Source organism: Myotis myotis, unplaced genomic scaffold (assembly GCF_014108235.1).
Source record: "Myotis myotis isolate mMyoMyo1 unplaced genomic scaffold, mMyoMyo1.p scaffold_m19_p_6, whole genome shotgun sequence".
Classification (NCBI taxonomy): Eukaryota; Metazoa; Chordata; class Mammalia; order Chiroptera; family Vespertilionidae; genus Myotis; species Myotis myotis.
Genome location: NW_023416368.1, coordinates 3,114,827 through 3,141,423, shown reverse-complemented (window position 1 = coordinate 3,141,423; position 26,597 = coordinate 3,114,827). Strand labels below are relative to the sequence as shown.

At 46.3% G+C, this 26,597-nt stretch overlaps 2 protein-coding genes across 11 annotated transcripts in view; one reads left to right on the top strand and one right to left on the bottom strand.

Annotated features, from left to right (window-relative positions):
• Nucleotides 1-559: 559 nt before the first annotated feature.
• On the bottom strand, nucleotides 560-19,775 carry PMS2 (PMS1 homolog 2, mismatch repair system component). Of its 6 annotated transcripts, none has more exons than XM_036313014.1 (15): nucleotides 19,619-19,775; nucleotides 17,790-17,929; nucleotides 16,829-16,915; nucleotides 16,556-16,658; nucleotides 15,273-15,456; nucleotides 14,980-15,147; nucleotides 14,470-14,567; nucleotides 13,339-13,438; nucleotides 12,885-12,969; nucleotides 10,709-10,864; nucleotides 8,979-9,819; nucleotides 6,652-6,819; nucleotides 4,758-4,858; nucleotides 4,414-4,583; nucleotides 560-1,266 (listed from the first exon to the last, which is right to left on the bottom strand). In XM_036313014.1, the coding sequence occupies exons 1-15, from the start codon at nucleotides 19,639-19,641 to the stop codon at nucleotides 1,123-1,125; spliced, it is 2,568 nt and encodes an 855-aa protein (XP_036168907.1). In that variant the 5' UTR covers nucleotides 19,642-19,775; the 3' UTR covers nucleotides 560-1,122. The 6 variants fall into 6 exon arrangements, 5 of the variants coding, with proteins under 5 accessions (XP_036168907.1, XP_036168910.1, XP_036168909.1 ...); XR_004968203.1 differs by having other exon boundaries at nucleotides 1,127-1,266; nucleotides 4,414-4,540; XM_036313017.1 differs by lacking the exon at nucleotides 16,556-16,658 and having other exon boundaries at nucleotides 17,790-17,924; nucleotides 19,619-19,750.
• An 82-nt stretch (nucleotides 19,776-19,857) lies between these two features.
• AIMP2 (aminoacyl tRNA synthetase complex interacting multifunctional protein 2) overlaps nucleotides 19,858-26,597 on the top strand; it is a 7,512-nt gene continuing 772 nt past the window's right edge. Inside the window, exons 1-3 of one of the 5 annotated variants that reach the window (XM_036313030.1) lie at nucleotides 19,858-19,995; nucleotides 23,691-23,897; nucleotides 25,931-26,162. In XM_036313030.1, coding sequence (XP_036168923.1) covers nucleotides 19,981-19,995; nucleotides 23,691-23,897; nucleotides 25,931-26,162 — 454 coding nt within the window. In that variant the 5' untranslated portion in view covers nucleotides 19,858-19,980. Of the gene's footprint in view, nucleotides 20,116-20,200; nucleotides 20,765-23,690; nucleotides 23,898-25,930; nucleotides 26,163-26,597 lie in introns of those variants that run through there. The other 4 variants (XM_036313029.1, XM_036313033.1, XM_036313032.1 and 1 more) reach the window with 4 other exon arrangements.

The window sequence follows — 26,597 nt, the reverse complement described above, 5'->3', positions numbered from 1 at the left end:
GGTTCCCAGGTTTAAGTCATGGGATGGATTGGGTCGACCCAACCAAGCCAAGATAGGTCCTCCATTTCTCAGCTCATTTCTTAATCACATCTACAAAGACCCATATTCAAGGGTCTGGGATTAGGACATGGCCATCTTTGAGGCCAGAAACCCCAATCTGCAGAGTTCTTGAAAATATTAAATAAGACCCTGCAGACAGGCACACCAGCCTAAGCTTGACACAATAACTTGGTAATACTTATTACTTGGCTGTCTCATTACAGCGAAGAATGAATTCTAAGTTTGGGAATGGAAGCCCTCTCTCCCAGGGGGCCCGAGGTCTGGGCAGGGAGGGCGAGAACAGGGAGGTGGCCTACACTCGCCATTGTACACCAACCACCACTTGGACTCCACAGACGGCATTTTTAGCTGCATTTTTGGCAGAGTTCAAATGGGATGAGGTTCCATGAAAAGCTATCTGACAAAACACAGGGATTCTTCCACCTCCAGTACCACTCAGAGCCAGTAACTGGAATATCTGGCAGCTCCCACCCCAAGGAAACCACATCACAACATTAAATTACGGCCAAATCCAAACCTTTTATTTCCCCTTGCCTACAACAGTGCCTTGCGACCCTGGCCGCACCGGGGAACATTTAAAAATCATAACCCCAGCTCCACTGGGTCCTTTCTTCCCAGCCGGGCAGAGAACCCCCACTAGGTTTTCCAGATTATTCCTTTAAAAAAAAAAAGTATGTACATCAGGGTTGAGAACTAGTGAGCCAAGAGGATCATAATTTTAAATTTATGAAATTAAACCATTGCCAACTTAATCATCATTAGGCTTAGCGTTGCAGCCTAAAATATGCTGGGCCAGAGCAGAGGCCTGGATGGCTTCCAAAGTGCTCTTCCCATTTTAGAAAAAACGTGCTCTTGCCTGTACACACACACACACACACACACACACACACACAAATTCAGAACAAAAAACACTGCAGCAATACTCCACATGGTGCAAAAGGCTCTCAACATCATTTCTAAATGGCGCTGCTATGTGTTTGTCTTTCTTAAGTAGGCTAATTTTGAAACAAAATCGTTAAGCCCTGCCTTGCAAAACAGAAAAGTCCAGTCTATAAAACAAGGTCAAGTTTGAGAAATGACATCCAGATTGGCGATGTGTCTCATGGTCGGCCTGCCGTGGGGACAGTTCCAGGGATGGTCCATCTCACCCATATGGGCGATGAGTTTCTTCATCTCACTTGTGTTGAGAGCAGTTCCGATCATCACCTGAATACGAGACACAGCGGTTTCAAGTTTTACTCGGTCTGGGTTAGAATAACAACTCTCCAGCCAAATTTTTCTCTAAAACAAAGCTGGACAAGATTACAACTCAAAACCAACGTTCCCTGAAAAATCTTCCCCCAGGCAACACTGCCTTCTAATACCTCAGCGTCCACCTTTCTGTGACACCCCCCGCTCCCTGGCTCCTTCCCTTTCCTCAAGATGCCGTCACCTGCCCAGAAGCCAACCAGTCTCAACGGTGCCAGCACAACCTCTGTGCCGGCCACCCTCACCTGTCATCTTGGCAACTGCATTGACCTCCTAACAGCTCCCTGCTCCCCCTAACCACACCCACCATCCTCCACTCAGCTGCCAGTGACCCCTTTGAAAGGTGTCAGAGCTCCTGGCTCTTCACCCGAATAACAGCGCAAGTGCATCACCTGATCTGGCCTTCATGCCTGCACTTGCAAGCATACAACCTTCCCTCCCCCACTGCAGCCACACTGGCAGTGCCTGCCTCAGGACCTTGGTACTGGCTGTGCCCTCTACCGGGAGGCTCTCCTCCAATGTGGGCATGCCTCACTTCCCCGCTCCCTTCAGGCTTCTGCCCTAATGCCCCTGCCTCCTCTCAGGGAACCAGCTCTCCTCATCTACCCCTCTGTAGCCCTCGCCTTGCCTTTGCTCCATAGCCCCTATCACTATCTGACAGATACAGGGAGATGGACGATGCCACGGCAAGCAAGAAACGGAGGCCCTGAAACAAGGAGAGGTGGCGAGAGGTGACAGGCCTGAAACTGGCACAGTCCCAGAGGCAGGATATGGGGCAGCACTCTGACACGTTGAAGGGACACAGACAACAGACAAGTTAACAGGAACAAGACAGCTGTCACTCAGGGGCGCTGTGCCCGAGTGCCGGGAAGAGGCCACTTCAGTCGATGCTCAGGGCCCAGGGGCAGAGGGAGCCAGGGATGTGACGCAGGGATGTGAGGCAGGGAATCCAGGCAGAGGGACGGGTCAGCACTCAGGGCTTGAGGCGGGAAGGGGACCAGAGTGACTGGTCTGCAGACAAGAGCAGCACACGGGGCTGGAAGGGCAGGATGGCCAGAGCCTGCGCCCTCGGGCGGCAGAGGAAAGCCCAGGACAGTCGGCAGGTTCGGGTGCTGCCTGGAGGACAAGGGCTGCAGCTGAATGGACCTGCCAGGCGGGCGTGAAGGAGCAGCCATTGGCTCTGATCTCTGAGTCACAGGAAGACATAATTTTAAATGTCTGGCTCTCAGCACAGGCCAGTCCCAACTCTCTCACAGACTCCAGCGCTGGGTTGATAGTAGGCCTTCATCAAAGGAATCTGTGGCTGAAAGTCAGATCTCAGGCCCTAGTCCCTGCTCTAGTTAAACTCCTCTCTTGAGTGATTTCATCCAACATGGCTGTGAAGCACACCTAACGTTTTATCTCCAGCACTGACAGTTCCCCTGAGCGCAGGACTCATTAATAGGACTGTTCTAGACCCTCCACTTACCATCTAGAGCAGCGGTTCTCAACCTGTGGGTCGCGACCCCTTTGGCGGTCGAACGACCCTTTCACAGGGGTCGCCTAAGACCATCCTGCATATCAGATATTTACATGACGATTCATAACAGTAGCAACATGACAGTTATGAAGTGGCAACGAAAATAATTTTATGGTTGGGTCACAACATGAGGAACTGTACTTAAAGGGCCAGAAGGCTGAGAACCACTGATAGAGGAATCCCAAATATAACACATCTAAACTGAACTCTTAATCCCACTCACGCCCCAAATGTAAAAAGCTGCTGCTTTCCCCACCACCCTTATTTCTGGCACCCCCTAGGCCAGTGATGGCGAACCTATGACACGCGTGTCAGAGGTGACACGCGAACTCATTTTTTTGGTTGATTTTTCTTTGTTAAATGGCATTTCAATATATAAAATAAATATCAAACATATGTCTTTGTTTTACTATGGTTGCAAATATCAAAAAATTTCTATATGTGACACGGCACCAGAGTTAAGTTAGGGTTTTTCAAAATGCTGACACGCAGAGTTCAAAAGGTTCGCATCACTGCCCTCGTCTGTTCTCAGCCAGGACAACCCTCCAGGGGCTCCCAACACACGCAGCACCAACTCTCAGGTCTGACCAGGACCAGCAAGACCCGCTGTGGGTCCATGGCTGCTGGGCTTCTCTTGTCCTAGTCCCCTGCTCGGTCACTCGGATCAGTCCCCAGCTTTGCTCAAACCCCCGGAGCCTTCACACTTGCCATTTCTTCTGTTTGGAAGGTTCTGACCCAATGGGCTCCCTCTCATCTTCTAAGGTCAGCTCAGATGTCATCTCCTCCGACAGCCTTTCCCTGCTCCCCACCTCTACTGTTCACCTCAATTTTCTGTGGGCACTCCCTATCCCAACACTGTTGTAGTTTCCTTACTGAACTTACTGGTATGTGAAGCTGGCTTTGCCATGTCTATTTCTCCCCACTAAGCTATGAGCTCCACAAGGACGAGGGCCTCATCTGCACTGTGGCTCTGTGGCCCCAGCACCTGGCACAGGGTGGGCCACACAGCAGGGGCTCCCGGGGTACATGTTGAAGGAATGGCGTCCTGGCCTTCCCAATGGGCCAGGAGATAGAGATTCACTTACATTACCTGGACACCAGGCTGTCAACCACTGCTCCCCTCTCCAGCGCCTGCACAGTGAGTTAATGTGCAATGCTTCACGGCGCCCTGTGAAATGCGTGCTGACTTCACGGCACCCTATGAAGGACTCGGTGCGACCTGCGCAGTGTTGTGCAGGCAGGGCAGCAGCAGCTCTCTATCTACCAACGTTGTTAATATCCACATGGTCCGTAGACAAACAACATGCATGGACAGCTAACTGCACTGGGATCAACGAACCTCTGAGAGAGAATACGCTTAATGGAAGTAGAGAAAAAGCAGCAATTATGGGGTAGAGTCAAAGAGAACGCAGACATGTGGAGATGGCATGTCAGGTTGACAGAGCGATGAGGCTCTATCTGTACAATGACCTGTGGCCGTCACAGCCACACGCACAACACTGACTGCTCATCTGCTGAGCTGAGGACTTCTGGGGACTAGAGAGAGCAGACCCTGGGGTCCTGGCAGGGGAGCTTCCTTTACTTACAGACTTGCGACAGGCCCTGGAGGCGAACATCTGCCTGACGCGGGAAGGCCGGCACATAACCCCAGGGCTGTCACTCAGCATGAAGATCAGCTCATCGATGTCCTGGGGTCCGAAGGTCCAGTTTTTACTAGTTGGCAAGGAAATCAATTTAGCCCTTTCAGTGATAGGAGCTAAAAGAATAAAATTTGAAGAAAAAATATCATTAGTTGAAAAATGTGTTTTGTTTGAGTGCTACCTGTACTAGGTATCTGACAGTGAGGGCAACCATCTTCACTTCTTGTGACCTCAAAGATGAGTCCCAGCTCTAAAAGGGCACAGTTCTACAGGCTTAAGTAATAACTCACCACTTTCATCGATAACAAAATCAAAGCCATTCTTCCTGAAGATTTCCAGGTTTTCTATCAGGATGGCTTCATTGACAGCAGTTAAGTTCAGAGTCTGGGGTCTGAAAGACAAAGGAGAGAGTCAAGACATATCTTCAAGTCAAACATGCAGGTATAACGCAGAAATGAAATTAAAACAATACTGTGAGCTCTTTCAAAAAGCAACAGGAATAGTAACACTTCATTGAGCTATGTGCCTTTCCTGTCACAAAACTTTCTCAGAATTTCCTTTTAATTTTTTTTTTTAAGTTCGCTTCAGGAGTTAAAGTATAAAAGTAAGTTGCTTTTTTAAAAAAAATATATTTTATTGATTTTTTTACAGAGAGGAAGGGAGAGGGATAGAGAGTTAGGAACATCGATGAAAGAGAAACTTCGATCAGCTGCCTCCTACACACTCCCCACTGGGACGTGCCCGCAACCAAGGTACATGCCCTTGACCGGAATCGAACCCAGGACCCTTGAGTCCGCAGGCTGACACTCTTATCCACTGAGCCAAACCGGTCAGGGCAAGTAAGGTGCTTTTCATGAATCTGCCATCCCACCTGTCTTCTTCTGAATCCTCTCCGGGGGACTAGAGTGAGCAGACCCCGTAAGAAAGCACAGACCCAGTCTCTGCCCTCGTGGAGTAACAGTTTAGTGGGGAAGAAAGGCATTGATCAAACAATCAAATTACAGCTACAGCTACACCGGGAATTAGGAAGAAGAGACACACGGTGCCCAAGGAGCAGAAAGTAAGCAAGACTTGACCTGGAAAGAAAGGGGGTCAGGGAAGGATTCTCTAAGAAAATTTTATGAAGTAGCTTATTAAAGGTCCTTCCATTGCCATTCACTTCTTCTGAAAACAACACAATTAGTGCATCCCCCAGGAAAGAGAGCACTCCTCATGTTGTAAGGAAACCTGTGCTTTCCCCGCTCAGTGACTCCTTATTGTACATTTCTTCATGCCGGGATCTGCTTCTGCTGGGATCTGAGTTTTTTTTTGTATTTTTAATTTCTCAAGTGAAAATCCATGCCCTCTTCTTATAATTTTGCTTAAGAAAAGACTTCTGGCCCAGCCAGTGTGGCTCAGTGGGTGAGCACTGACTCATGTACCAAGAGGTCACGGTTTGATTCCCGGGCAGGACACATGCCCGGGTTGCAGGCTCGATCCCCAGTGAAGGGCCTGCAGGAGGCAGCTGATTAATAATTCTCATCATTGATGTTCTATCCCTCTCTCCCTCTCCTTTCTTCTCTCTGAAATCAATAAACATTTAAAAAGAAAGGAAAATACTTCTGGTTTACATGGTATACCATCACACCACCACATGGTCAGTTGCCAACATTCAATCTGGCAAAGGACAGGGAAATACAGAATCTGCGGTGACTATCTAGCCATTGGAACTGTCTATGGTAGCTGAGGACTGACATGCAGGCAATGCTGCCCTGAACACGCACATTCCATGTGCTATAAACAGATGTACTAAGTACTAAAAGTTGCCTTTCATCAGAAGGGTTTTCTGGCCAACCAGTGACGGATGTTTTTCAATGGCGAAAATGTTGGGTACTTGTAAGAACACAGCTGTGTGACCTTGAGCACGTTACTGAACCTCTATGTGAAATGGTGATTGTAACAGTGACTACCTCATAGTTTGTGAGAATTAAGTAAATTAATACATGCCTTCAATAATGCCTGGCATATCATAAGCACTCAGTAAATGGCAGGTATGACTATTATTATGTAAAAAGTATAAAAATTTTCTGTAGGGATGCTCATGGCAAATCTATGTGTACATACATAGGCACACATGTAAGCTATTAGATCTGACATGCGGGAGGGGAAATGACCCTGAAAATCCAGAACCTGACGTGAACCTGCCTGATCAGCCTCTGGCCCTGCAGCGCGGTGTGCTGCTGGAGCATCTCGAAGTTGTACTTCTCATCCGTGGCGTGCTGGTCCACGATGAAGAGGTCCGCGTCCAGTTTGGTGATGATAAACCCCAAGTTAAACTGACCGATGACTTCCATCTCTGCAAACATCGTTTTACTGCATGGAGAAAACATTAATTGTGAGACATTTTCAAAGACTATTTTTTTGATGAAAAAAAATCAAGAACCACAATAACAGGTGATCAGTAAGTGCTTGTTGAATTACTTAAAATCTCTGTTTTTAAAAATCGCAGTTAACTTCACTTTTCGAGGGCTGACAGAATGCAAAGGTAAAGGACAAGCAGCTTTCACTCGGGCACCTGACGTGTGCGTCCCTATCCAGCACACACCTGCTGTGACTGTGTGAGTGTACGTGCACCTGAAAGAACCTGGTTCTCTTCACTGCATCCGAGTTCACAGTTTCACCAGATGACATGCAAAGAAGTTCACCCCACTTAATTACGCACACCCCAATTAATTACACACTGCTGAAAGGAAATATTTCCTGAAGACCTTTCTCAATGTAAGCTAGGCACTATGAATAGCGAAGAAATTACATAACATAAAAGTCTTGAAGAATTTATACTCTAGCCCAGCTGTGGCTCAGTGGTTGAACGTCGACCTATGAGCCACAGGTCACAGTTCAATTTTGGGTCAGGGCACATGACTGGGTTGCGGGCTCGATCCCCAGTGAGGGTGGGGGGTGCAGGAGGCAACCAATCAATGATCCTCTCTCCCTCTCCCTTCCTCTCTGAAATAAAGAAAAATATATGAAAAACAGAAAGAACTTATACTCTAAATCAGGCAAAGCCTATGTGGTCCACACTAAAAGTGCTACAAAAGTTCAGTGTCATTACACAGCTGCACTGTGTTCAGTCAACCGCAAGGCAAAGTTTAGAAAGACAAAAGTTAAGCCCTAGCCAGTTTGGCTCAGTGGATGAAGCATCGGCCTGCAGTCTTGAGGGTCCCGGGTTCGATTCCGGCCAAGGGCATGTACCTTGGTTGCGGGCACATACCCAGTGGGGAGTGTGCAGGAGGCAGCTGATCGATGTTTCTCTCTCATCGATGTTTCTAACTCTCTATCTCTCTCCCTTCCTCTCTGTAAAAAAATCAATAAAATATATTTTTTAAAAAAAGAAAAAGTTAAGAATTTCAGAATTCAACATTTTAACAAGTCACGATGTTGTACATGATTACTGACTGAAAAAGGGGGCAGTATTTTCTAATATCTGTATTATTAATATTTTTCTTTAAATTGACTCCTTTTCCGTAGCCTTATCAGGAATGATCTTCTTAAAACCACAGGTCTGACAAAGTGTTCTACTTTTTCCTAATACACACTGAAATGGAAAATGGAAAAGAGCAATATCCACCAAAAGTGGATGAATTCCTTACAGCGGAAAAAAGTCGCTGTGGGCTGAAACCCTTGAGGAAGAGGAATGAAATCAGGATCAAGGGATCCACTGACTTGGACAGACAGACAGGAAACGCTAAGGAAATCCAAGGGGAAAATTCTTGCATGGTTTTGGGCAGCAGAAAGAGTTCTTTATAGCAAATGTATCTGCTGGATGTGCGAGGCAGTGAAAAGCTGGTGAATGGAGGAAGCCTTGCCAGGGATGCACTGGTACGGATAACGGCCGCTTTGTGGAATCAAACTGGCTCCAAATTTAGAATCTTCTAGAGCAGTGGTTCTCAACCTTCTTAATGCCATGACCCTTTAATACAGTTCCTCATGTTGTGGTGACCCCCAACCATAAAATTATTTTCGTTGCTACTTTATAACTGTAATTTTGCTACTGTTATGAATGGTCATGTAAATATCTGATATGCAGGATGTATTTTCAGTTACAAATTGAACATAATTAAAGCATAGTGATCAATCACAAAAACAATATGTAATTATGTATGTGTTTTCCGATGGTCTTAGGCGACCCCTGTGAAAAGGTCATTCAATGCCCAAAGGGGTCGCGACCCAGAGGTTGAGAACCACTGTTCTAGACAGAGGGAGAAAGAGAGGAAAGTGGGGCAAGTCTGAGGATCTGAGATACAAGTCTGTGGTGCACGGAAAACCCCAGGGAGGGCCACCGTGATAGACAGCAGGAGCCAGAGGCCCAGGTGCTGGTGCCAAGGCAGAGCCACACCCAGGCCTGACCCAGAAGAGATGCCCTCACAGCAGAGCACGCAACACCCAGAGGAGCGAAAGCTGACTCTGGAAGGATCGGCCTTTGCCTCACGCACACACCAATGGGCAAAGGTGCTCTCAGGGAAAACCTTTACCTTATCTCCTTCCTTAGTTCCTCTTCTGCTGCTTGATTTTCTCCAGGACAAATCTTGGCCCGGAACCTCCTGTAGTTCTGCTCGCCTCTGCGCTGCTCTTGGTGATGTAACTGCTTCACGCGTGTAGTTAAAAAACTCAGGGAAAAGTCCAGGGGCACGATCTTCTTGTTAATTTTAACAGCGACGTCAACCTGAGACACTGTCATGTTCTGTGTATTAACTGATTTCTGAGGGATGTCAGAACTTAAGGGAATTCCTTCTTTTTTTAAACGCTTGGTGTTTGAGAGATTAGTTGGCTGAGGCCACATTCTAAATTTACATCCACTGTCGTCTGGGTCTAAATGGCATTCCATGTCTGAAAAACGACGCCCAGTTTCAGGCAACTTCTCGCACGACTCCATCTGTTCTTGTGAAGACCTGTCTTCCGGGGAGCTGGCTGCTCGGTCACTGCTGGAGTGACTGCCCATGTCCGGGGTGCTGGACCCCTCCTCTGAGCCTGCGGAGGTACTGCCATGCCCTGAGTCCCTTTCCGCCTCCACTCTGTCCTCTTCCGGACTCATCCCCCCTCCTGGAGGGCCGGACCAGCCTGCGCCTGAGCAGGGTGTCTGGGGGCAGAGGGCGTCTGAAGGCCTGGAAGACGGCCCGCTTCTCTTCTGTCTCGGAGAAACCTGCCTGTTCTGAGGCCTGTTCTCTGCTGAGTGACGAAGAGAAAAGGCCTCCCGCAGCCTGGAAATGGTCACCGCCCTTCTCTCTTCTCCTGGCGTCCCTAGCGAAGCGGGACTCCCCTGCTTCTCTGGCAGAGGCTTTTCCGTCTCTGCCCAGTGCGGTTTCAGTGAGTGGCCTAGGCAGAGAGGAACAGAGGGGAGTGTCAGGAATAAGAGGAACAGTGCCACAAAAGAGGAGACACAAATTGAGAAAGCATGAACACTGTTCGACATTAACCACAGAGAGAGACAACTGAAAACCTCACATGACGCCCAGGTCTGCTCACCAGAATGGGTAGAATGAAAACACAAGCATTCACGCGGCAAGGATGGAATGGGATGCGTCCACATGGCCGGTGGGAGTGAGGCGGACACACTGCTGTGTAAAGCGCTCTGGGAGAGTCCCCTACACCTAAACACATGCTTGCCTGGGACCCAGCCTCGCCTCTCCCGTCAGAAACACTTGCCTACACTGGACAAAGCCATGGGTGAGGGTGTTCACCACAGCTTTGTTCATTATAGCCCCAAACTGGAAACTACCCAACTGTAAGGGCCTCCAAAAACTCCCTCCTCCCTCAAAGGAATGAGAAAATGGGCAAAAACTGTCAAGATCAACTTTCTCAGAGCTCTGAAAATGAAAAGGCTTGCACAGCATTCAGCTGAGTTCTGGTAAGAACACATCCCTGTGACTAATGATGACTCGTGTTCTTTCTTTTTTCTTTTAGAGAGAGAGAAAGGGAGAGAGAAATATCAATTTGTTGCTCTACACATTCACACATTCATTGGTTGCCTCCTGTATGTGCCCTGACCAGGGATCAAACTGGCAACCTTGGCATATGGGGACAGCACTCCAACCAACTGAGCTACCTGGCCCGGGTGCTCCTGTTCTTTTTAAACAGATTACTTTCTAGAGAGACACATCTTTTCTATCTAGAAGAGGAGATTTTATTTCATGTCAAAAGAAACTAAGGAAAGTATCACAAAAGCTATGTTTTAGAAGCTGTTGATACACTTGCAGTTTTTTACCTTCAATATCCAGCAGCGGCTGCTGACTGATGTTCAGTTTGCTGACATCACTATCGAACATTCCTATCAAAGATGTCTTTAAAACTGCCAACAGAAGCTTCTCGTCTTGTAGGAAAATTTGCCTTTTATCTGGAGTAACATTGATATCAACACATCCTAAGGCAAAAAAAAGAAGAGACACTTACTGTGTTTAAATTCACCTATAACAACAGAAATTCCCCTACCTACTATTTTATTCACTTGTACTGACCAAATGTACTATTAAAGACATTAGTGTCCAAATTATTATTCATAAACTATAAAATTAGTTCCTTCAAATAAACAAGGAAAAGATGAACAATTTTCTAAATAGAAAAAAATATGCAAAGATTTCAATGGGTAAATTGCATAAGAAAAAGAATAAGCAGGTGAAAATTCTATATAATAAAAGCCTAATATGCTAAGTGTCTGGTCATCTGTTCAACCAATCAAAGTGTACTATGCTAATGATATGCTAAGGCCGCTCAACTGCTCGCTATAACGTACACTGACCACTAGGGGGCAGACAGTCAACTGGTCAACCAGTCACTATGATGTGCACTGACCACCAGGGGGCAGACGCTCCAACCGGTAGGTTAGCTTGCTGCTGGAGTCTGGCCAATCGGAGACGGGCTGGACATGCCCTGGAGCCCTCCCTGGTTCCTCCCCAGCTGGTTAACCTCCTACATCCCTCTCTGGCCCAGGTCCCTCCTGGCCCCAATTGTGCACCAATGGGTCCCTTGGCCTGGCCTGTGCCCTCTCGCAATCCGGGATGACTCAGGGGATGTTGGAGAGCTGGTTTCAGCCCGATGGTAGAACGACCAGTCGCTATGACATGCACTGACCACTAGGGGGCAGACACTCAATGCAGGAGCTGGTCCCTGGTGGTCAGTGCATTCCCACACAGGGAACGCTGCTCAGACAGAAGCTGGGCTTATGACTGGCGAGCCCAGTGGCCGTGGTGGAAGCTTCTCCCGCCTCCACGGCAGCGCTAAGGATGTCCGACTGATGGCTTATTTGGACACATCCCCCGAGGGCTACTGGACTGTGAGGATTCAGGCCTGGCTGAGGGCACCCCTCCCACCCACCTCCTCCCCTGAGTGCATGAATTTCATGCACCGGGCCTCTAGTGTATAATAAAACCGCAAACTAAAGGAAGATATCACTTTATCACCTACCAAATTTGGTTAAAAAGTATAATACCTAATATATTGTTGGTAGATGTGTAAATTGGTACATCACAATCATTTCCACTAGTGTAGTCATTCTAATTCTAGGAATTTATCTAAAGGGAATAATCAAATATATAGATAATGATTTAATTATAAGGACAGTATTTAAATTTCCAAAAACTGAAATAAACAAGTTTAAAATGAAGATATATCCATACACTGGAATATAATAAATGTAGCTATTAAAATCATGTTTCTGAATAATTTTTAATGACATAGTGAAGAAAATATTTATATCTAAGGACAAAGAGTACTACACAAAATTACCCAAAATTCTTTTCTCACCCCAAAGTATATGGATAGATACAGAGGTCATTACAAATTTTTAAGGTGTGCACATATGTATTGTCTAAGTACCTAGAAAAAATACTGGATAGCAATAAACCAGAATTTTTAAAATCATAAGAAAAATATTAAATAAATTAATTTCTAAGTCAGGGAGAACCTTCTCCCTTTGTTGACATGAAAAAGGCACATTTTTCTAATAATACAATTAACACAGTTTCAAGTAGAAAGCAGGAAAATCTGTATTAAAAATGTAACAAATAAGAGTCTGTAATTATTTTACAGACTGAAGGCCTATTTAAAAAAAAAAAAAAAAAAGAGGCCCTAGCCGGTTTGGCTCAGTGGATAGAGCATCGGCCTGCAGAGTGAAGGGTCCCGGGTTCAATTCTAGTCAAGGGCACATGCCTGGTTTGCAGGCTCCATTCCCACCCCCAATTCTCTCTCATCATTGATGTTTCTAACTCTCTCTCCCTCTCCTTCCTTCTCTGAAATCAATAAAAATAAAAATATATTTGAAAAAAATACATGGCCATTAACTGTTACTGTAAGAGTCTGTTTCCAGTCATAGCAGAGCTTTATACGGTCATTGTATTATTTTAGGAGTAAGTCACCAATTTTACTGAAATGTCAGTGGAGCTTACCTGAATCAACAGAAACATTAAGAACAACAAATGGGTACTGATGTCGATTATACATGTGATAGACCTCGTTCACGAGTCTGGAAACCTACAAACAAAACAAAGATTAGAAAAAAGTAAGTGTTCCCTTTCCCCAGGGTTCTAACAACATGCTGTTCTAACCCACTACAAAAGGGATACATTTTTAACAGCTTTCGTGAGGTGTAATTGGTCTGCAATAAGTTACACATATATAAAGAATACAATCAAGATACAGAATACATCCATCACCCAAAAATGATTCCTTGTGCCCCTACATCATAGATCCCTAAGACTGAATCTTTTTCCAATCTAAAAATGCTCTTGAAGAAATGCCAAACATTGCAGGTGCAGTTTAAATACTCATAAAACACATTCAAATGGACATAGAAATGTATCTGTATGACTTAAAAAAAACTTGCACAAAAAAAATTTATACCTTTGCTGGGTCACATGGCCGCCAATTAATAAAAAAGAATTGTCTGTCCGTTGAACTCCGTCCAACACCATGAGTACAGTGAGAGATGAAACCCGAGATACTGTTCAGTGTGAACAAGGGCAGGAGGCCAGAGTGAAAAGGATTAGAAACGCGTAGAATATGGCACATTCTTGAAGTAGAAAAGAAATAAAAACATAACAACCAGTGGCCTGCAACTAAGTACTAACATTTCAGTTAATGTGCATCTGTGTTCCATTCCAGTGAGTCATAAGAAGGACACGGACCTTCTAGAAGGCTCTAACACTCCGGTAGAGCAAATCCACCACAGGCAATGGCACGGGTTCAAAACCATTTGCTTCTGCTCTCCTCTCACCTTCCCTATTAAATCCTGGGCCCCCACATAAGGAGTGGGTCCTCACTGCAAACTCACATTCCAGAACTTTCGTGCTGCCCCCACAGGCTAGCCAGGAAATTCGACTATTTGTCACCAGGATCTCTGCCCACATTCCCTGCCCTTTTAAAATCTGCTCTGTTAGCTAACTTGTATCTACTGAGGTGCTGGTTAGGTGCTTATTCCACCTGAGATCAACCTCAGGAATATTTGCATTTCTGTAAGAATGATGCCTTAACATAAATTAATCCCCCGTCTTTAATTCCAGGCATAGGCCAAAGGCCAGTGGAGGGAGAGTAAGCAATACATGCCCCACAGGCCCAGTCTTGCTTATGAAAAATGTCTATTTTTCTTCCATTAAAAGTAATGATGCTGGACTGGACTTCGGGTAAGGCATGAATTAAAGGAAACACAGCCTCCACTGCTCACTGCCAGATCCCAATAAAGTAAAACATTATACACAAAATAGTTTATTTTAATTTTTCTAATTGTTCACTAAACGTAACCTTTGCTACAAAGACTAATTCAATAGAAAACCCCTAAAACACATCAGTTACCCAGAATATTGTTTGAATTAAGTGACTGACTCCTTCGTATTCATCTCTTTCTCAGTAGTAACACTGCTTACAGGCTTATAATGGACAAAAAAAACTAAAAGTCTTAAAATAACTATCTTTAAAAAGAAAAAACTAAAGAAAAAAAATACTTGATTGTCCTTTTCTTGGAGGCAATCTACTCACCAAAACTGATTCTGCAGAGCATCTGAGCAGCTGAGCCCGAACTCTTCACAGACGCTGTCACTAGGGGGCAGCTGCACAAAAGGAATGAGGCTCTGCAACTAAAAGAAACCAGGACTCAGTGATTTCCTAACGGACAGAAGGGACCTAACTGCAGAGAGGAAGACGTGAGGGTTCTCGTGTTTTCTTTCCTAGTCAACTAACCTCAGTAGGAGCAAAAGGAATTTCGACAGCTGCTTTTTGCATTATATTAATTTTTATTTTTCTCTAGAAAGATGAAATACTTAGCTCCTGCTTATCCATAATCAACATATTGCCCATAATACTTGATATTTTTTCAGACAGAGAGTAAGAGTATTATTTTATTCTCTACCAGAGTGAAGTAAAACTCGCAGAATTTAACATTAATTTTTGTGACAGATACCCAATAATATCAGTTCTCAGATTTTATTCTCCATTCTATCGTAAAGGACAACAGGAACCTGCCTTAATCACTAGAGCAGTAAGATATACCTGTTTCTGTCCAAATACAGATCCAATATTGTCCCTTATGCTGGAGCTTCCGCTTGTGCCCACCACAGGCTGTCGTTTTCCTTGTCCCACCTGGTTGGTGCAACTTACACGGACGCCCGAGGAAATGATACAGTACGCGTGGAGGACATGGACCATTTTGGCAAATTCCTGTTTAAAAAGCACAGGCAAAAGACTTAATAAGAGAACAAGTAGAGAGTAAAGCGTTCTAGCAGATCTTCTGCTGTGGTGTTCCTAACAGTCTCAATGCTTCTGGGGTCCTGAAGTGACTGCACCTTTTTAATATTCCTTTGAAACTCCTTATGGCGCACAGGCAGCGTGTAAAACAGCTGCTGGACACTGACTGTCGTCCCTCTGGGCCGTGGGAATGGGGTTTTCTGGGTAATTTTCCCATTGTGATCAAACACCAGTCGAGTCCCAACCTTCGCAGACGAGTGGCAGGTAGAAATGGTGACGTCACTGGAAGAGAATGCCAGGGGTGGCCAGGTCAGTCAGATCAGGTGCTGGCGATCAGGACCTCACACGCTCACTTTCTCACTTTTGTTCTCTCAAGACTAAGAGATGATGAACCCTCTGAGATAATCAAAAGAGTTCAAATGGGTGAGGGATCATCATAAAATCTAAGGTATGACAAAGTTCTGAAAATTCTTTTTGTTGATTTTTGGTAAAAATATGTTTTTATTGATTTCAGAGAGAAAGGGAGAGGGAGAGATAGAAGCCGTGATGAGGGAATTACTGATCAGCTGCCTGCTGCGTACTCCCCACACTGGGGATTGAGCCCGCAACCCGGGCATGAACCCTGACAGTAATCAAACCATGACCTCCTGGTTCATAAATCGATGCCCAACCACTAAGCCACACCAGCCAGCTGTAAATGCTTTGTTTTGATAAAAACTGAAATTTGTTTAAACTGCAAAAGAGTAAAAGATCTCAAAACTTATATATTCACAAATAAACATTTCTTTCTGATTGGTTTCTAGTGTTCTAACAAAATTTTTAAAAGGATATAAAAGATATTATAGTTCAAAAATTGAAGTTAAAACCAATAGCATCTATAATTTATTATCTCTGTTATTTTAAAATTGAGAAGTCAGCCCTATCTGGTGTGGCTCAGTGGATAGAGCATTGGCCTGTGGACAACAATTCTGGTCAAGAGTACATGCCCGGGTTGCGGGCTCGATCCCCAGTGGGGGCGCATGCAAGAGGCAGCCAATCAATGATTCTCTCTCATCATTGATGTTTCTATCTCTCTCTCCCTCTCCTTTCCTCTCTGAAATCAATAAAAAAATATATATTTTTTAAAAAACTGAGAAGTCACTGCTTGACTAAGGGTAACAATTTTTTTACAATACTATATGCTTCATTTCATTCATTCATTGCTTACATTTGAGAGGCATTATCACTTAGATTGATAGTAAGATAAAACAGAATGCAGAAGTGAAAAGTTGAGACACTCAAGACAAAGAGGTGTAAATAATAATGATTCCAATTATGCTTTTTAATTTTCAGAAAGATTTTTTACAAACAGTCAAGTTAGTAGATAAAAATGTTGCATCACCTCAGTGCACAAAGTGAGCTCAGAGCTTCCCCCCGAAAGCCAAAAGTTTCAACCTGAGTTAGGTCAGCAAACTCTTGAATCTTAGAAGTGTGATGTTTCAGAGCTGGAAGAGAGGTGCAAAGTGAGGCTCAGGATACCTGAAGGGGTATAGCAGTGAGCATACACAATGCCCACCAAAGTAACTGGCTTTGACAAGCTGTTTTACCGTTTACTCAACATTCTGAAATATTTGGCCTACATATTTTAAAACAGGGTTAGAAAAATTCAACTTACTTAAGCCTTCAAAGTTTTCTTCTTCTACCCCACATCCATTGTCTGAAACTTCAATGAGATCCACCCCATAGTCTTTAAGCCTTAGATCTAAGGATAAAAAATTTTTCAAAGAATTGATCCATGTAAAAGCCTTATATTGACAGTATTTATAACATACATATGCAAATTTGAGTCATAACTACACTTATTTAAATGTATTATTGTCATTTTATTTTTTAAAGTCCTTCTTTGCTATTTACTAGCACTAATAAAATAGTTCTGTTTTTATTTTTTCCTTTCTTTTCTCTCTTTAAAAAGAATAATTTTTTTATAGAAGTAATTTTTAAAAAATATATTTTATTGATTTTTTACAGAGAGGAAGGGAGAGGAATAGAGAGTTAGAAACTTCGATGAGAAACATCAATCAGCTGCCTCCTGCACAACCCCCACTGGGGATGTGCCTGCAACCAAGGTACATGCCCTTGACCGGAATCAAACCTGGGACCTTTCAGTCCACAGGCCGACGCTCTATCCACTGAGCCAAACCAGTTAGGGCTAAAAAGAGTAATTTTAACATACTCATTAAAGAAAACGGGCTTTGGAATCAGACTTCCTGGGGTCATATTTTACTAGCTTTATAACCTAAAAAAAAAAAAAAAGTAAATTCCCTGCGCCTTAACTTCCTCCTTTGTTAAATAAAGATAGTAGTAACAATAGTAATAATTCCTATCTCATAAGATTATTCTGCAGATTAAATAAGGTATCCCATCCATAGTTCTTAACACAATGTCTGCCTAGCACATAGCAAGAACACAATGAAAGTCAACTGCTATTATTATTACTACCTAGCACATAGTAATTTACTTTATTAACTAACTTGAAGTTAAAAGTATAATTGAGTGTTTTATGACAGTAACAAATGTTACATGAACAAAACAGCATCAGCTGGCTATTTCTTGGGGCTTAAGTCTCCCAAACTTACCAATATTAGTGGCACCGGCGTCCACGCTGTTTTCCACCAACTCCTTCACGGCAGAACTTAGACTCAGGACGACTTGCCCCGAACAGACCTGATGGACGGACCTCCGATCGAGAGGCTTGACGACCTTGGCAAGTTCTGCACTAAAGGAGCCAGTTACAAGAAACAAGGCGAGGGTGCATTTACGTACTTTCCATCCCGGTTACAACGGTAGGAAGTGATTCATCTCTGCTAATAGCTAACGGGGCTAACATGTTCATTTATTATACAAACACAAGCATTTATTACATTCACAAATACTAAATGTTGTTCTACAATTCTGAAACGTTTGTCAAAAAATCCTCTGACTTAGATGCTACGAATGCAATAGAAATCTAAAAATCTAATGATGCCGGGATCTACATGGGGGAGACACATGTGCCCCTCAATCTATGGATCAATGGGTCAATAATTTCTTGCAAGAATGGGATCTTCTTTCTTGAGAAGAGAAAGCAACAATTCTCACACAATTTGCAAAACCAAGAGAATGATGGGAAATACAAAGGGCTTATGTCAAAACCAAAGCCATCGGAGAACCTGGGTGGGTGCCGGTTGTAAAACTGTTCCCATAGCTGCCTTTGAATCCCGACTCCCAGTCCAGGCTGCCAGCTGCTGCCTTAAAGGCCCTCAAAGTATTGGCTCTACCTGCTTTTTTATTTATTTTTGTAATCCTCACCGGAGGATATTTTTCCATTGATTTTTTGAGAGTGGAAAGAGAGAGAGAAACATCCAAGTGAGAGACACATCGATCGGTTGCCTCCCGCATGCCCCGACAAGGGGAATCGAACCCGGGACCCTTCGGTCCGCAGGCCGACGCTCCACCCACTGAGCCCACCCGGCTAGGGCTGCACCTGCTGTAGGCGTTTTCCAACCCTGTTCGTCTCCACTTCCTCCCGACTCCAACCCATCCTCCGGGCTACCACCACCGCTCCTTCAGAAAGCACCCGTCTGGTCAAACAATGTTTCTGCTGAAAAACAGCCTGCTGCATGGAGTGTAACGTGTAGTCGCAACCGAACCCAGCCTGCTCCACCGGCCCCTTCTCTCCAGGCCTCCCTTCGACGAGACCCCACCATGGTGCTCACTGCTCCCGGTCTCTTCGGCCTCTCACTCTAGACGGCGCCCCTCTCCCTCTCCTGCCTGGCAAACCCCAAGAACGCATTCCACATGTGCATGAACCGCACAATTCCTCGTCAACGGGGTGGTAACTTGGGTGAAACAGGACACAGGAAGGAGCCACAGGCCTCGGGTCCATTTCTGATACTGACTCTGGGGGGTGGGGGCCAAAACACTGAAACACGGCGAACCTGGGCTCAGGGATCTGACACTGAACGCAGGGAACCCGCCGAAGGAAGGTTCGCGACCCCGAATTCGGTGTGGCCTGCCAGCCAGTGATCGCATTCTAAGCAGAGAGAAAGGTTCTGCATTTTTTAAACGGCGGCCATGCAAATCAGCAGGTCCCTTGAAGCCTCCTCCAAATAACCTCAATTTTTTTTTGCCCCAAAAGGAGAGAAGCCTTCAGTGCACTGGGACTTCAGGCCCGACTTCACGTCCATGGACGTGTGGCGGCGTCTGGGCTCAGCCAGCCTGGGCGCGGGCCGATCCCCCGCCGACCCGGCCGCACCGGGCTCGCGAGGTGGCAGTGGTGAGCGGAGCGCTGAGGAGCCCTCTCCGGGGCCTGCTGGCCGGAAGGATCCCCACACGCCCTGGGCATTTCCCCCTCCTTTGCAGGAACGCCGTCCGCCTTAAAAAGGACGAAGGACGACGGCGAGGGGAGACTGCAAGCACCGCTCACCTCAGCGCTTCGGCTCGTTCCATGGATGCGGAGCCTGACGCGCTCTGGGACTCGCGACAGTTCCTACCGCCGCTCCCACGGGTGCCCCGCCTCCGAGCCGCCCATTGGCTGCTTCTGAAACTGTGCCACCCCTTCCGGGTGGGGCGGAAACAGAGGCTCACATCTCCTTCTCGCTGATTGGTGGTATGAAAAATCTGGGCCGTGACGTCAGAGAACCCGAGCCAATTAGAGCACACGAACTGTGAGTTTCCCCGAACGCCCGAATCCGGATCAGAAAGGAGGTGGCCGCGGGACGTGGTAGTCTGACGGTTTCTGGGCGGTCGTGTCCCTCACCCGCCACCGTCACTCCTGTGGTTCCCACGATGCCGATGTACCAGGTAAAGCCCTATCACGAGGGTGGCTCATCTCTCCGCGTTGAGCTCCCCACCTGCATGTACCGGCTCCCCAACGTGCACCGCCCAACCAGCAGCCCGGCGCAGAATGCGGGCCACGTGCAGGTAGGAGCGCGCGGCCCCCCACCTCCGTCCCCCGCCTTCCCGTCCGTTCAGTGCGCAGGCGCCAAGGCCTCCCGACCGCTCAGTGCGCAGGCGCCGTGGCCTAGCCGGCGGGGATGCACGAGTAGGGCCCAGGATCCCTCCAGACCCGGGTCGTGTATCAGTTTTCTTTATTCGCTTATAACTACTTAAACTTTACTCACAGAAAAGTGTATAGCACGTCGATGACCATTTTAAGAATAACCAGTGTCACCCAGGTTAACATACGTTGTCAGTGCCCCACTTAAAGTACCCCAAAGGGCCCGACTTCCGTGATCGTGTCCTGCTTTTCTCTCCTACTGCGCCACCTAAGGATGCATCCCTAAGCCACGTGAATGGAAGCATGCAGTTTGGTGGCTTGTGTCTGGCTGCTGCTTCTAGACATGATTTCAGGACTCGCTTTGTTGCGTGAAATGCAGTCTTTGTCCTGTCTGCGGGTCTGCTGTCCCAACGCGTTAACTGGAACCCCGCTGTTGGCCCATCCCACTGCTCATGGATGCCGGGTCCTTTGTAAAGCTGCATTGTAAGCTGCTTCATTTTGCAGTGAGTGTTTTTGTACAGGAGCAGGCATAGGGTATTTCACTAGGGATGGAATTGCTGACTCGGCGGGCAGGTAAGTACTAGATACTATAAATCGCTTTGCAGAGTGGTTGCCCTGATATAGGCTCTCACCAGCAGTGTATACATTTCCTGATGCTGGCATCCTCCCCAAAGCTTATAACTTTGGAAGTCCCCCTTCTGTAGTAGATGTTGGCAGTGTGGGTAGACAGATAATTAGAAATCCAGCCTGAGCAGAGCAACTGGAAGAATAACTGCTTCTAAATACGTATGAAACAAGTGGGTAAACACATAGGCCAAGTCATAGTCTCGTCTGAGCAAGAAAAACAACAGCCCAACATTAAAAGGGATGATAAGCAGATTTGAGCATTTCCTTATGCCTCAGATCAAGGGGTGAGATCCAGCTATGCTGAGGCCCTTTAATTATTAATACTACGGGCCCAGTGCACGAAGTCGTGCACCTTGAAAGGAACTGTGGGTTGTGAGGCTGCGGTGGGCACAGGGATGGGTCTCAGCCCATCCTCCTCGCCCCTGCTCGGACCCTCCCACTGCAGCCCCCTGTCCCATCGGCCGGCAGCCCTGCTCCTGCTGCCACTGCTCGCATGCACTGATGGTGCTGGCTCCGCTCGCACCCTGAGGTGCTGAGCGATTGGGGCCGGCAGCCGGTGCAAGAGGTGGCTGCCAGCCCCAGTCACCCCTCAGGAGCAGGGGGAGATGGAGAAGCCCTGAGGCCCTCGCCAGGCACCAGCAGCAGGTGCAAGCGGCAGCTCCAGTGCCAGCAATGGGTGCGAGTTCCCTGTGTGACTGGCGCCCAGGAGCAAAGAATTTTCAGTAACCACCAGAGGCTCATCCCAATGACAGCGACTGGTGCCCTGCCTTGGTCTGGAGCCCCCGCTCACCTGCTTCACCATCCCACCACTGCCGACGCCTGCCATGTTCCACTCGCGTGCACTCTGGTAGTCAGCGCACGTCATAGCGACCGGTTCGGTTGTTCCACTGTTCGGTCTATTTTCAGTACCTTATTATTGAAGTGGCATACGGAACTGTTTATTGTTCTTTGTTCCACCCAGAAGTCAATCACCTTATATTTTTGCTGTTTGACCTTAAACAAGAGCATCAGGCAAGAGAGGGGAGAAGGTGGCAATTCAGCTATAGGGTAAAGAGGAGTTAAACAGATGAGATAAAAGAGGAATGTTGTAGATGGAGGGAACAGAATGAAGAAAAGTCCAGTGGCCACTGGGGGCATGGTGTGTTTTAGGAATCCCATGGACTGTATGGCTAGAGACAGAGCAGGAAGAGAATTATGTGAAAGGAGGCAGCCAGAGAGCAAATCATACAAACTCTTCATCAAGCCAGGGTAAGGGCTTTGCTTTTTAGCTTAGGAGGTTAGCATTGGGGAGGAGGTGACAGGGTCTGCCTCTGTTTTCCTCTCTCTGGCTGCCATCTTGTAGATTGGTGTGAGGTGACCAATGAAAGTAAACCAGGTGAAAAAAACGGTGCCTTGAACTTGGGCAGTGACAGTGGAGCAGGCACGCTTAGAAGCAAGTGAATTCCAGAAAATTTCCAGCACCTAGTGGTGAATTGATCCAAATGAGAGGGAAGTGTTAGGAGTGACTAAAACAGTGATGGCGAACCTTTTGAGCTTGGCATGTCAGCATTTTGAAAAACCCTAACTTAACTCGGGTGCCGTGTCACATATAGAAATTTTTTGATATTTGCAACCATAGTAAAACAAAGATTTATATTTTTGATATTTATTTTATATATTTAAATGCCATTTAACAAAGAAAAATCAACCAAAAAATGAGTTCGCGTGTCACCTCTGACACGCGTGTCATAGGTTCGCCATCACTGGACTAGGGGGAACAGATGTTCCCAAGAATTAAACTTAGCAGCACTCAACTGTGAGCAAGTACACTTACACTCGCATTGTATCACGAATGCATATTTATAATAACTCAAGGTCATTGCCATGTTCCTGCCCTTTCTCATTACAAGCATTTAGCTCATGTTTTATTTTCTCAACTCAAAGTGGATGGTCTGTTGTGAGAGCTCAGGAATCTGGAGATAGGTAGTACAATGTGACTCTACTGGGAGGTTTCTTGATATTACTTTATAAGCTAAATCTAGATTGACTTGAGATTTATTATAAACATTATTGGTAACTGTGTACCAGTCACTATACCAGGTAAGAAAAGACGCAAAGGTTCGGTGAATGAAGAATGTAAGTGTTCCATGTTTATACATGTCAGCGGGGAAAAGTTCTAGGTGATTCTACAGTGAGAGTGCCAGTGCTGCCCTGAGAGTGAATGATTTGGGGAATTGACCATTAGACCCCCGGAGAGACTTACAAGCCAAAGAACACTTTTTTTTAACCTATGTGTGTTCCCTTTTCCTATAGAGCAGCCGTGGGCAAACTACGGCCTGCGGGCCGGATCCAGCCCGTTTGAAATGAATAATAAAAAAAAAAGACCATACCCTTTTATGTAATGATGTTTACTTTGAATTTATATTAGTTCACACAAACACTCCATCCATGCTTTTGTTCTGGCCCTCCGGTCCAGTTTAAGAACCCATTGTGGCCCTCAAGTCAAAAAGTTTGCCCACCCCTGCTATAGAGTGTAAATTGAGTTATGTTTTCACTGCCCCCCTTTTTCTATTTGTTCAAGCAAAGTGTTTTGATATGAATAAAGAACAATTTGTATTTATTTTCTATCTCTCTCTGTTCTTAGACTAAATGCCCCGAAGTTAGTCATACAAAGGGGCTTTCAGTCATGTTTTTTATTTATTTTAAAGCATTTGTGGATCTGCTTGCAGGACCTATTAGTCTATGGGAGAAATGAGATTCTGCTAGTTCATTTTACTGTTTTTTAAAAGGTGGGAGGTTTGATGAATTTGAGGATCTAAGCAGAAGAAAAGTGATCAAATTAAGCAGACTGCTCTGATCGAGGAAATGAACACTCTGGTGTTGGTTTGCTTAGGGAGGGTCTGACCCATCTCTTCAAGCTCTGGAGTCCCGTCAAGATAACATTTTAAAACGTCTGTACGAATTGAAAGCCGCAGTCGATGGTCTCTCCAAGATGATTCAGACGCCAGATGCGGACTTGGATGTAACCAACATAATCCAAGCCGAACAGCGCACCGCTTTATCAGCCAATGCATTGGACTTAAATTCAGTCCTTGGGAAGGTGAGTTCACTTAAAACTAAAGAACGTCAGCATGCTGGGTGGTTGGTGCTCATGCGAGTGAGGCCTGGGCTCGCTAGTTTTCGGAGGTGGGACGGAGCACGTTCTTTTCTCCCCTGCGTGGTTGTGCCGTTGCACCGAATAGGCGCATGAGCTCTGGTGAAGCCACAGCAAATTCTAAAGCTGCTGCTGCTGACCTCCCAGACCCATGCTGAAGAGAAGGGAGTCCAGTACAGCTTCTCCCAGTCCCGGCAGCATCCCGGCAGCCTGAGCCCTGGAGAAACAGACCTTAAGTCACCCCTCAGTGCTGCTCAGGGTCAGCCGTCAACCCCGACTCTGAGAGTAGCCTGAATTTCAGGGCTCTGGCTGCACACAAAAATCCCACCAATCCTGTTGAAACATCTCAACAAGAGCCAGTCACAGTGCCATATTGCAAGTGTATTTTGCGAAATTCAGTTTGCTTTATTAAAATTAAGTTGTATTGGCCACCTTTAATGATCAGTCTACAGTATTCAGCTAATTTAGGGTATAAAGAGACAGGTAAGGAAAGAATGTCTTATTACGAAGTAATATTTAGTGTAGGTATAAAGCAGTGGTTCTCAACCTTCTGGCCCTTTAAATACAGTTCTTCACGTTGTAACCCAACCATAAAATTATTTTCATTGCTACTTCGTAACTGTAATGTTGCTACTGTTAGGAATCGTCATGTAAATATCTGACATGCAGGATGGTCTTAGGCGACCCCTGTGAAAGGGTCGTTCGACTCCCAAAGAGGTCACGACCCACAGGTTGAGAACCGCTGGTGTAAAGGGTTTGTCCCAAGAATCCCTGCTAATACTCTCCTGCAGAATTGGCAATAGAAATGGTACTGCTTGACCTGAAAAATGGAGGTGGGATTACAGTCTCTCCCGGGGCTGTGTCTGTAACCTCCGTACCTCTCCACACGTGTCCCTTTGTCACCCAGTACGTTTGTGTGCAGAGGCCCCGTGGTGAGTCAGCGGTGCCAGTCTCAGACACTGGGAAGGCTCCCCAGGGCACGTGCTGCCTGAGATGAATGTGGATACCTCAGAAGGCACAGTGTCAAGTGACACACTGTGGTCAGACAGCTGCAAAGCATTCATCATGGCCCATGTGAAGGGCGTCGGTCAGGAGAGCAAGACCAGAGGCCAGATTGACTCCAAGAGACGCTTCAACACAGCGCAAACACAAATTGGTGTAGGTACAGAAACGAGACGCTGTTAGGGGTCAGGTGTTAGAAAGAGTTGGTAAACGGAATGTAGTCCTACCTCCGTACCTGTGGGGAACTGGTTGCAGGGTCCCCTCAGATCCAAAATCTGTACATGCTCAAGTCCCTTCCATGACATGACAGGACAATGCATATAATCTGCAGATCCCCAACCGTGGATCAAGAAGTTTTCAGTCCTGGCCGGTGTGGGTCAATAGTTAGAGCACTGGCCCCTGCACCGAAAGGCTGAGGGTTTGATTGCCAGTCCAGGGCACATTCGTACCTGGGTTGCAGGTTAGACCCCCAACCCTGGTCAGGACCCACAAGGGAGGCAAACCAATCAATATGTGTCTCCCACATCAATATTCCTCCCTCCCTCCCTATCTACCTAAAATCAATGGGAAAATATCCTCAGGAAAGGATTAACAACAAAAGAAATAGTTTTCATTCCCCAGTTGTTTGAATCTGCAGGTGTGAAACCCATAGACATGAAAGGCCGATTATAATTGCATGTGATTTTTTTAACTTGGGAACAAACAGAAGTGTCATTCCTAACATGTTTTACTAATTTGACAGTGAAAGTCAGCTTTCTGTCAGGAGCCAGCAATGCAGGGGTTCGGGGTTGGCATCAGCTCAGAGCCCAGCTCCCCTCCCTGAGTTGAGTGACCTTGGATGAGTCACGTTATCGCCCCAGGACTCACTTCAGCTGTGAGGTGGGGTGATGGCACCTTCTTCGTGGGCATTGGGGTGTAGGAATAGCACCTGGTACCAGTACACGCTCAGATTGCTGTTTGGGTCCCCCCGCCCCCAGGATTACGGGGCCCTGAAAGACATCGTGATCAATGCGAACCCCGCCTCGCCTCCCCTCTCCCTGCTCGTGCTGCACCAGCTGCTCTGCGACCAGTACAAGGTCCTGTCCACTGTTCACACGCATTCAGCGGTCAAGAACGTGCCAGTAAACCTCCTCAGGTGCTTTGGCGAGCAGACTAAGAACCCGCCCCGTCATGAGTACCAGCTGGGCTTTACTCTCATTTGGAAGAATGGTAAGTAGAGGGGACTGGGTTCCCTATCCTATGTAATGGAATGTGCACTATGATCTTAGTAAAAGGCAGCGAGGGCTAGCACAGTGATGTCCTTCAGCCACGTGCTGTCAGGCGGCCTAGAAGAGGAATGCAGCTTTAGGGGGATCCTGTCTAGCCAGCCGGAGCAGGGGAGTAGCAGCTGTCATGGCCGCCTTGCCCTCACATTCCAAAACCTATCATTACGGGGACAGTGATGTTTTCTATTCAGATGGACATAAAAGGATGAGGGTATCATTTACTCATTATCCCACTAAAGAATGCCTCCCCTGGTGACCTTTATACAGAGGGAAGTGAGGTAATGCCATTCGCCCAGGGAGGCCTCAAGTCTCTGACCTGGGCGAGGGGACTCCTGGTTTCGTCCTCATCCTGCAAATCCAGACACGGCTGGAGTAGATG

Bases quoted from the DNA above. Each gene is read 5' to 3' on its own strand.
- PMS2 (XM_036313014.1), bottom strand. From the start codon at position 19,641: ATGGAACGAGCCGAAGCGCTGAG. The intron at 9,820-10,708 runs GTAAAAAACTGC...CTCTCTGCCTAG, and splicing joins GCCGCTGCTGGATATTGAAG to GCCACTCACTGAAACCGCAC. The intron at 4,584-4,757 runs GTGAGTTATTAC...TTATTCTTTTAG, and splicing joins TTTTGTTATCGATGAAAGTG to CTCCTATCACTGAAAGGGCT.